Source organism: Oncorhynchus clarkii, chromosome 5 (assembly GCF_045791955.1).
Source record: "Oncorhynchus clarkii lewisi isolate Uvic-CL-2024 chromosome 5, UVic_Ocla_1.0, whole genome shotgun sequence".
NCBI lineage: Eukaryota > Metazoa > Chordata > Actinopteri > Salmoniformes > Salmonidae > Oncorhynchus > Oncorhynchus clarkii.
In genome coordinates this window covers 80,252,032-80,263,254 of record NC_092151.1, presented here as the reverse complement: position 1 = coordinate 80,263,254, position 11,223 = coordinate 80,252,032, and the positions used below count along the sequence as shown (strand labels likewise).

Genomic DNA, 11,223 nt, shown 5'->3' with positions numbered 1-11,223 from the left:
ATCATCGTAATGCTTGAGTTACATCGCAATTGGTAAACGAGGCCCAGAGCCTTATGGGCCCAGGTCAAAAGTAGTGCACAATATAGAACATAGCGTGTCATTTGAGACGTATTTAGGAAACTGTTTAAAATGGCAAGCAGGAAAACCACTGGTATAGCCAGCAGGAAAACCACTGGTATAGCCAGCAGGAAAACCACTGGTATAGCCAGCAGGAAAACCACTGGTTCAGCCAGCAGGAAAACCACTGGTATAGCCAGCAGGAAAACCACTGGTATAGCCAGCAGGAAAACCACTGGTTTAGCCAGCAGGAAAACCACTGGTATAGCCAGCAGGAAAACCACTGGTATAGCCAGCAGGAAAACCACTGGTATAGCCAGCAGGAAAACCACTGGTATAGCCAGCAGGAAAACCACTGGTATAGCCAGCAGGAAAACCACTGGTATAGCCAGCATGAAAACCACTGGTTTAGCCAGCAGGAAAACCACTGGTATAGCCAGCAGGAAAACCACTGGTATAGCCAGCAGGAAAACTACTGGTTTAGCCAGCAGGAAAACCACTGGTTCAGCCAGCAGGAAAACAACTGGTATAGCCAGCAGGAAAACCACTGGTATAGCCAGCAGGAAAACCACTGGTATAGCCAGCAGGAAAACCACTGGTATAGCCAGCAGGAAAACCACTGGTTCAGCCAGCAGGAAAACCACTGGTATAGCCAGCAGGAAAACCACTGGTATAGCCAGCAGGAAAACCACTGGTATAGCCAGCAGGAAAACCACTGGTTTAGCCAGCAGGAAAACCACTGGTATAGCCAGCAGGAAAACCACTGGTATAGCCAGCAGGAAAACCACTGGTATAGCCAGCAGGAAAACCACTGGTATAGCCAGCGGGAAAACTACTGGTATAGCCAGCAGGAAAACCCCTGGTATAGCCAAGGGAAACTGATTCAGACCATATCTAGTGTTCTGTTCATGTGAAAACCTCTAACCCTATGGGGCTGGTGTCCCAACCTATATTAACTTTAGTCCTGGACTACAAACACTTTCAATTGAGAATGTAACATACGTCTGGGTCCAGGATTAGGCATAATCTGTGTCAGGGAAACTAGTCCTTTATGTTTCACATTTTACTTGGCTCCTAACTCTAAATTAAATAAGCGTATTGCCTGCTTTAATCAATTAAAATACAACAAAATTGTAGGCCTATATACTAAACATTGTGTACAAAGTGATAGTTAAACAATAAATACTGTACATTCACAGAATAGGCCTAATCCACCTTTGAATCGGTTCTAAACCGTTATTAATGTCATTCTCGAGCCTGTGTCGTCAACATCGGCGGTTCCTCTGGATCGGGGCTCTCCGTTTACATTATTCATTCGGAGGGTGTGACTTGTTGGCTCTTTTTCCCGCCTGTATAAAACGACAAGTTCGCTTAAAAGAAAATACAGATGGAGAAGTCTAGCCGGTTCGCTGTGACACAGAGAGTCCCCTTAAGCTTACGTGACAACTCGCATACTGTCCCTTTGTGACCAGCTTATCGGCAGAATGCCCGGTCTATGCGTGCTTTGTCTCACTGCGGTGCTCGCTGCATTCACCCGGTTCGCGGAGACCGTTGGACCGGTGGTCCGATGCGAGCCGTGTGACGCCGGGGCTCTTATGGAGTGCAAGCCGCTGCCAAAAGACTGCGCAGAGAGGGTGCGGGAGCCCGGCTGTGGGTGCTGTCTGTCGTGCGCCCTTGCTGAGGGTCAGGCGTGTGGAGTGTACACCGGGCGCTGTGGCTCCGGGCTGATTTGTCAGTTCCAACCCGGGGAGACCCGACCACTGCAAGCCTTGCTAGAGGGACGGGGAGCGTGCTCCAGCGCCGCGTCCAAAAAACTCAACACCTTTCTGCTCCCCGCGCAGAAACAAGGTAAGCGCCTCACTGTTCTAAATGTCGCTCTTTCTATGAAGGTTCTGAGCTGGGTTGGTCTGTTTCTGTTAGAGAACCACTCTAGTCTTAGGGCTATAGGCTGCGGGTCGATGTTGGTGTGACTCAGGGTTACTCAGGGTCATGGGTTACTTAGGCTTACTCATTAAATATTGATGTGAGTTAATTTGTGGTAATCGGCAATAATTAGACACTCGGCGGACTGTGGCTGCCTTGTGGCCGGCTCTCCATGAGTGTCGGACGTTATGCCTCCCTCTAAGTGTCCGTTGCCCGCTACAAATAGCAACAGTGGCCCTGTGGCAGTTCAGAGAAGATTCACGCTTAATAAGATTATGTGCATTACAGTGCACATAAGGGGTTAATAAAATGTTGGTTATTGTACATTAATGCTATTAGTATCGAATCAGTGTTTTTTTTATTTGCAGTGTGAGGTTTAAGTATATAGCCAATATGTCAATACGTTTTGCGCGTCGTAACCTATTGCCAACATATCCATGGCGCACAGTATATATGGGCCATATAGTAATTAAAAACGCATTAAAATTCAGGATGTTGTGAGCTTTCTTTAGTTAAACAATTGATATACTCTGTCATTGGCTGTGAAATGCACCATAGGGTTTGATTGGAATCTGCGCAACTATTTTAGCCCGTGGCATTCCCTCCATTCCGCCACTCCGGTCGCTAAGGCGTGCGCCACCATATGTCAGATACACACTGTAGTCGTTGTTCTTTTGAGGACGACATGCTGACTCTCAATACCATATACTGTGTGCTCTCTCCTCTCGCGCTCTGCACACGCACGCACACACACAGATACACATCAACCACACACACACACACGCTCACACACACACACACACACACACACACACACACACACACACACACACACACACACACACACACACACACACACACACACACACACACACACACACACCTGGCTGCCCCAACTCAATCGTTAGTGAATGCCACATATGTGTATCTTTAGAGGAAGTAGATGAGCAAAAATTAGCGTTTTGTGAATGAAGACATTGTCATGTCCCTACTCTCCTTTCCCAAACGCACAGCTTTGACATCGGGACATGCAAATACGCCTGACACACACACACACACACACACACACACACACACACACACACACACACACACACACACACACACACACACACACACACACACACACACACACTAATATGGACCTGGCACACATATCACATCCATGTGAAGCCATACTTCCTCCACCTTGCATTATCACAAGGAAAGAGGGGAAGGCCCTGTTTCACTCTGCTCCCTGTGGTGTTGTTGTGTGTTTAGTGGAGGCTGTGTCAGCCCACCAGACGTTGGTGTGTGTTTAGTGGAGGCTGTGTCAGCCCACCAGGCGTTGGTGTGTGTTTAGTGGAGGCTGTGTCAGCCCACCAGGTGTTGGTGTGTGTTTAGTGGAGGCTGTGTCAGCCCACCAGGCGTTGGTGTGTGTTTAGTGGAGGCTGTGTCAGCCCACCAGGCGTTGGTGTGTGTTTAGTGGAGGCTGTGTCAGCCCACCAGGCGTTGTTGTGTGTTTAGTGGAGGCTGTGTCAGCCCACCAGGCGTTGGTGTGTGTTTTGTGGAGGCTGTGTCAGCCCACCAGGCGTTGGTGTGTGTTTAGTGGAGGCTGTGTCAGCCCACCAGGCGTTGGTGTGTGTTTAGTGGAGGCTGTGTCAGCCCACCAGGCGTTGGTGTGTGTTTAGTGGAGGCTGTGTCAGCTCACCAGGCGTTGGTGTGTGTTTAGTGGAGGCTGTGTCAGCCCACCAGGTGTTGGTGTGTGTTTAGTGGAGGCTGTGTCAGCCCACCAGGCGTTGGTGTGTGTTTAGTGGAGGCTGTGTCAGCCCACCAGGCGTTGGTGTGTGTTTAGTGGAGGCTGTGTCAGCCCACCAGGCGTTGGTGTGTGTTTAGTGGAGGCTGTGTCAGCCCACCAGGCGTTGGTGTGTGTTTAGTGGAGGCTGTGTCAGCCCACCAGGCGTTGGTGTGTGTTTTCTCCTAGTAATTTGTCTTTGCCACAGTGGTGTGTGGTGAAGCAGTCCACTGTCACATTGTCACACACAAAGGCTATTGTTAGCTAGGTCTGTCACTTTAAACAGCAGTCTGGCTTGCCAAAAATAGTGCACTATGTACACTCTAAAACATTTCCTGCGCTTTTCTAAGGTAACTTAGAGGCAGCCAGTCTCCTGTAAGTTAACAAAAGGTACAATATGTTACCGTAAGATATTTTACGGTATCCAATACTGTTCCTGTAATAATTTTACTATTGTTTTTATGGTAACTCACAGGAAACTGTTTAACTGTAAGTTGCCGTAAAATAACAGTACAGTGAGTTACTGTAATCCTTTTACGGTAATTGTAATGTATGAATGAATGGATGAATGAAGGGAGGAATTACATTCATTGAGGGAGATGGGGATTGTATTTTACAGTATTTTACCGTATATTGCATGGGATTGGTGCACGCAGGTTGGCTGCTAATGTGTTTACATATGACATCATATCAATGAATGCCAGTTTGGACGCCTTTGTCAAGACCTCTCGAAGTACAAGTGATATCAAATTCCACAGACCAAGGATATGGCAAATGCTCAACCATTAAAGGTTTGTGACTTGCTGCCACTCCAATCCGTCCTCTGTACACATTTAATTGATGTGGCACTACTACAACACATACTCACATACAAGGCATGACTCAAAATATGTTAATGAGTCAGAAACAAATGCACTGTGCACCCACTAGTGGTCAAAAGGTTTGTGGTGCCCGAAAAAACCGGCACTCTATTCTGTGGGGTGCAATTACAGTACCATACGAAATACATACATTATTTCCCTGCCCACAACATTTTCCCACAATACATCATAATTTACAGCATGCTGCAGTATAATGCATTACAGTATTTTATTGTTGATAAATGTACACATTTACAGTATAAATCACAGTTTTCCTATTACAATGTAATATACCATTAATTTTGTAAATCATATAAATATTGTGCACACCTTATGTGGTTGGTTCAGACACCTTGATGTCTCTCAATCCAATTAGTCAGAAGTGTTTGAAAACGTTGCTAGTTGCCAATCCCACAATGCTGTCCAGTGTTGACTGCTAGGCCATTGTCCTTAACAATTCCAGACCAAACTGACCCTAAAACAGCCTCTAGGCAACCGTACCAGTCTCTATCACATTGTTGTGCACTGTGTTTAGAGTTACTGAGATGCCCTTCGGGCCCTGCTCAAAAGTAGTGAGCTATATAGGCAAAAGGTTGCCATTTGGGAGCCATACCAACAATTTAACAATGCCTCTCCTCTCGCTTTCTCTCTCTCTTCGTTTGTCTCTCTGTCTTTCTCTCTCTCTCTCTCTCTCTCTGTCTCTCTCTCTCTCTCTCTCTCTCTCTCAACCTCTCTCTCTCACCCTCTCTCTCTCACCCCCCCCCCTCTCTCTCTCTCTCTCTCTCTCTCTCTCTCTCTCTCACCCTCTCTCTCTCACCCTCTCTCTCTCTCTCTCTCTCTCTCTCTCTCTCTCTCTCTCTCTCTCTCTCTCTCTCTCTCTCTTTCTTTCAATTCAATTACATTTAAATTTAAGGGCTTTATTGGCATGGAAAACATGCGTTTACATTGCCAAAGCAAGTGTAAACCTACGTAATGTATGTAGATAATAAACAAAAGTGAAATATACAATTAAATGATTTTCAGAGTAAACATTACACTCACAAAAGTTCCAAAATAATAAAGACATTTCAAATGTCATATTATGTGCAAATAGTTGAAGTACAAAAGGGAAAATAAATAAACATAAATATGGGTTGTATGTACAATGGTGTTTGTTCTTCACTGGTTGACCTTTTCTTTTGGCAACAGGTTACAAATCTTGATGCTGTGATTGCACACTGAGACATTTTGCCTAACAGTTATGGGAGTTTATCTATGTTTGATTTGTTTTCAAATTATTTTCTGGGTCTATGTAATCTGAGGGAAAAATGTGTCTCTAATATGGTCATACATTTGGCAATAGGTTAGGAGGTGCAGCTCAGTTTACACCTCATTTTGTGGGCAGTGTGCACATAGCCTGTCTTCTCTTGAGCGCCAGATTATCCTTTCTCAATAGCAAGGCTATAATCACTGAGTCTGTACATAGTCAAAGCTTTCCTTAAATTTGGGTCAGTCAGAGTGGTCAGGTATTCTGCCACGGTGTACTATCTGGTTAGGGACAAATAGCATTCTAGTTTGCTCTTTTTTTTGTTGATTCTTTCCAATGTGTGAAGTAATTATCTTTTTGTTGTCTCATGATTTGATTGGGTCTAATTGTGTTTCTGTCCTGGGGCTCTGTGGGGTCTCTCTCTCTCTCTCTCTCTCTCTCTCTCTCACTCTCTCTCTCTCTCTCTCTCTCTCTCACTCTCTCACACACTCTCTCTCTCTCTCTCTCTCTCTCTCTCACACACACTCTCTCTCTCTCTCTCTCTCTCTCTCTCTCTCTCTCTCTCTCTCTCTCTCTCTCTCTCTCTCTCTCTCTCTCTCTCTCTCCCTCTCTCTCTCACACTCTCACCACTAAGTTGTTTACCCTGCTGCCATTGGACAAACAAATTTCGTAAGATGTTTATCAGAAAAAAGTAATGGGAGAGGTTTTTGTAAATATACATGGATGTTTTTCCAGGCATCCTTATGCAGTATTCAGACACCTTCCCTTTTTCCACATTTTGTTACTTTACAGCCTTATTCTAAAATTGATTAAATTAAACAGATCCTCATCAATCTACACACAATACCCCATAATGACAAAGCAAAAACTGTTTTTAGAAAGATAACTATAATAACTGTATTAAAAATATAAAACATTAATACCTTATTCACTTAAGTATTCAGACCCTTTGCTATTCATTTCAAAATTGAGCTCAGGTACATCCTGTTTCCAATGATCATCCTTAAGATGTTTCTACAACTTGATTGGAGTCCATAAATTCAATTGATTGGACATGATTTGGAAAGGCACACACCTGTCTATATAAGGTCTCACAGTTGACAGTGCATGTCTAAGAAAAAACCAACCCATGAGGTCGAAGGAATTGTCTGTAGAGCTCTGAGACAGGATTGTGTCGAGGCACAGATCTGGAGAAGGGTAGTAAAACACTTCTGCAGCATTGAAGGTCCCCAAGAATACAGTGGCATCCATCATTCTTAAATGGAAGAAGTTTGTAACCACCAAGAGTCTTCCTAGAGCTGGCCACCCGGCCAAACTGAGCAATTGGGGGAGAAGGGCCTTGATCAGGGAGGAGACCAAGAACCCGATGGTCACTCTGACAGAGCTCCAGAGTTGCTCTGTGGAGATAGGAGAACCTTCCAGAAGGACAACCATCTCTGCGGCATCCACCAATCAGGCCTTTATGGTAGAGTAGGCAGACGGAAGCCACTCGACAATAAAAGGCACATGACAGCCCGCTTGGAGTTTGCCAAAAGTCACATAAAGACTCTCAGACCAGGGAAAACAAGATTCTGGTCTGATGAAACCAAGATTGAACTCTTTGGCCTGAATACCAAGCATCACGTCTGGAGGAAACCCTGCAACCTCCCTACTGTGAAGCATGGTGGTGGCAGCATCATGCTGTGGGGATGTTTTTCAGTGGCAGGGATTGGGAGACTAGTCAGGATCAAGGGTAAGATGAATGGAGCAAAGTACAGAGAGTTCATTGATGAAAACCTGCTACAGAGCACTCAGGACCTCAGACTGAGGCGAAGGTTCACTTTCCAACAGGACAACAACCCTAAGCCAAGACAACGCAGGAGTGGCTTCGGGACAAGTCTCTGAATGTCCTTGAGTGGCCCTGCCAGAGCCCAGATTTGATCCCGATCAAACATCTTTGGAGAGACCTGAAAATAGCTGTGCAGTGACACTCCTCATCAAACCTGAGAGAGCTTGAGAGGATCTGCAGAGAAGAATGGGAGAAACTCTCCAAATACAGGTGTGCTAAGATTGTAGTTTTATACCCAAGAGGACTTTAGGCTGAAAATCACTGCCAAAGATGCTTAAACAAAGTACTCAGTAAAGGGTCAGAATACTTATATAAATGTGATATTTCAGTTTTTTTATACGTTTTCAAAATGTAAAACAAAAAAGGGTTTTAACTTTGTCATTATGGGGTATTGTGTGTAGATACATGAGGAAAAAAATAAAATGTAATACATTTTAGAATAAGGCTCTAAAGTAACAAAATATAGAAAAAGTCAAGGGGTCTGAATACTTTCCGAATGCAGTGTAGACTGGGCTCCCTCTCCCCTTGGATCCTTGCTACTAATTTCTGGTTTTTAGGAGTTGGTTGAAGTGATTTGTCTTGTTTCAAGGTGAAGGGTGACGATGGGGAAGCTTTATCTATTCTGCAGCCATTTTGTTGTTGTTTTTTAGGTTCTAGTTTACGCCAATGATGACATCGTTGATGTTTAAGTTGTATTCATAATGTACCCCGTCCTGCCCCTCCCCACCCGCCCCTCCCTTCCCACACCTCCGCAAGACAATATTTGGTTCTACTTAATCCTTACAACGTGTGTGTGTGTGTGTGTAACTGCGTGTGTGTGTTCAAATAAGTGTATGTCTGTGGTTTTGTGTGTGTGTGTGTCTTTGCCAAGACCAGTTGAATGTGTTCAGCCCACTGCTGGCCTCACGATTCCAGGTTCAAATCCAGTGTTGACATTCTTTCCCTGAGTGCCTTCAGATGGTTATCTGCACAGGGCCTGTGTGCTAATGGCAGCCTTTTCCTTATGGGCCCTGGTCTAATGTAGTATAGGGAATAGGGTGCCATTCGGGATGCACCCGTACTGTCCAGCATAGCACACAGCCTCATGTGGCTCTGGTCAGTAATAGTGCAGTAGGAAATAGTAGTTCTGGCTGACCCTGATCATATGGTGGATAGTTCGTCCCTTTCCTATATTAGGGAGCGATGTTAAAATCCCCCTCCTCCACCTCTTCTATCTCTCCTTCTGACCCGGTCAGGTGGTCTGGGCTCTGCTCTGTCTTTAACGATTTGTCAGGAATCTTTGCCAGCTACGTGGTCTATAAATATCAGGAGCAAGCGACTAACTTCCTGTCGCTCTCGCTCTCTCTGCTCCTCCCTCGTCTGTCTGTCTGTCTGTCTGTCTGTCTGTCTGTCTGTCTGTCTGTCTGTCTGTCTGTCTGTCTGTCTCTCTCTCTCTCTCTCTCTCTCTCTCTCTCTCTCTCTCTCTCTCTCTCTCGCTCGCTCGCTCGCTCTCTCGCTCTCTCTCGCGCTCTCGCTGCTCTCCCCTCTCCCTGGCTGTCTCTCTCTGTCTCTCTGTCTCTCTCTCTCTCTCTCTCTTTCTCTCTCTCTCCCTCTCCCTCTCTCTCTCTCTCTCTCTGTCTCACTCTCTCTCTCTCTCTCTCTCTCTCTCTCTCTGTCTCAATTCAATTCAAGGGCTTTATTGGCATGGGAAACATGTGTTAACATTGCCAAAGCCCTTTTCTTGTGGCAACAGGTCACAAATCTTGATGCTGTGATGGCACATTGTGGTATTTCACCCAATAGATAAGGGAGTTTATCAAAATTGCATTTGTTTTCTAATTCTTTGTGGTTCTATGTAATCTGAGGGAAATATGTGTCTCTAATATGGTCATACATTTGGCAGGAGGTTAGGAAGTGCAGCTCAGTTTCCACCTCATTTTGTGGGCAGTGAGCACATAGCCTGTCTTCTCTTGAGAGCCAGGTCTGCCTACGGCGGCCTCTCTCAATAGCAAGGCTATGCTCACTGAGTATGTACATAGTCAAAACCTTCCTTAAGTTTGGGTCAGTCGCAGTGGTCAGGTATTCTGCCACGGTTTACTCTCTGTTTATGGCCAAATAGCATTCAAGGTTGCTCATTTTTTGTTGTTAATTCTTTCGAATGTGTCAAGTAATTATCTTTTTGTTTTCTCATGGTTTAGTTGGATCTAATTATTTTGCTGTCCTGGGGCTCTGTGGGGTGTGTTTGTGTTTGTGAACAGATCCCCAGGACCAGCTTGCTTAGGGGACTCTTCTCCAGGTTCATCCCTCTGTAGGTGATGGCTTTGTTATGGAAGGTTTGGGAATTGCTTCCTTTTAGGTGGTTGTAGAATTGAACAGCTCTTCTCTCTCTCTCTCTCTCTCTCTCTCTCTGCTCTCTCGCTCTCTCTCTCTGCTCCCCCTCTCTCTCTGTCTCTCTCTCTTTCTCTATGCTCCCCATTTCTCTCTGCTCCCCTCTCTCTCTGTCTGTCTCTCTCTCTGCTCCCCCTCTCTCTCAGCTTCCCCCTCTGTCTGTCTGTCTGTCTGTCTGTCTCTCTCTGTTTCTCTCTCTGCTCTCCCTCTCTCTGTTTCAATTCAATTCAGGGGGCTTTATTGGCATGGGAAATATATGTTTACATTGCCAGAGAATGTGAAATGGATAAACAAAAGTGAAATAAACAGTAAAAAGTGAACAGTAAATATTACTCACACAAGTTCCAAAATAATAGAGACATTTCAAATGTCATATTATGTCAATATACAGTGTTGTAACGATGTGCAGCTAGTTAAAGTACAAAACGGAAAATACATATGGGTTGTATTTACAATGGTGTTTGTTCTTCACTGGTCGCCCTTTTCTTGTGGCAACAGGTCACAAATCTTGCTGCTGTGATGGCACATTGTGGTATTTCACCCAATAGATAAGGGAGTTTATCAAAATTGGATTTGTTTTCTAATTCTTTGTGAGTCTATGTAATCTGAGGGAAATATGTGTCTCTAATATGGTCATACATTTAGCAGGAGGTTAGGAAGTGCAGCTCAGTTTCCACCTTTTTATGTGGGCAGTGTGCACATAGCCTGTCTTCTCTTGAGAGCCAAGTCTGTCTACAGCAGCCTCTCTCAATAGCAAGGCTATGCTCACTGAGTATGTACATAGTTAAAACCTTCCTTAAGTTTGGGTCAGTCACAGTGATCAGGTATTCTGCCGCTGTTTACTCTCTGTTTAGGGCCAAATAGCAGGTTTGGGAATTGCTTCCTTTTAGGTGGTTGTAGAATTGAACAGCTCTTCTCTCTGTCTCTCTGTCTCTCTCTCTCTCTCTCTCTCTCTCTCTCTCTCTCTCTCTCTCTCTCTCTCTCTCTCTCTCTCTCTCTCAATTCAATTCAATTGACTTTATTGACATGGCAAGTTCATTATCACTTACATTGTCAAAGTATACATATCGAAAAATAAAAATATAATTTTAGATATAAAATATATATATATATTTATATGTAAATAAATGGTGGGACCAACAGCAATAATAATAGTGGTAGTGGACAT

General features: G+C 44.7%; 1 protein-coding gene across 5 annotated transcripts in view; it reads left to right on the top strand.

The window, feature by feature from the left end:
* The first annotated feature begins 1,431 nt into the window (after positions 1-1,431).
* Positions 1,432-11,223, top strand: part of LOC139409429 (insulin-like growth factor binding protein 3) — a 65,592-nt gene continuing 55,800 nt past the window's right edge. For 4 of the 5 annotated variants that reach the window (XM_071154577.1, XM_071154575.1, XM_071154573.1 and 1 more), the window contains exon 1: positions 1,432-1,905. In XM_071154577.1, coding sequence (XP_071010678.1) covers positions 1,542-1,905 — 364 coding nt within the window. In that variant the 5' untranslated portion in view covers positions 1,432-1,541. The remainder of the gene's footprint in view (positions 1,906-11,223) is intronic. The other variant, XM_071154574.1, reaches the window with a different exon arrangement.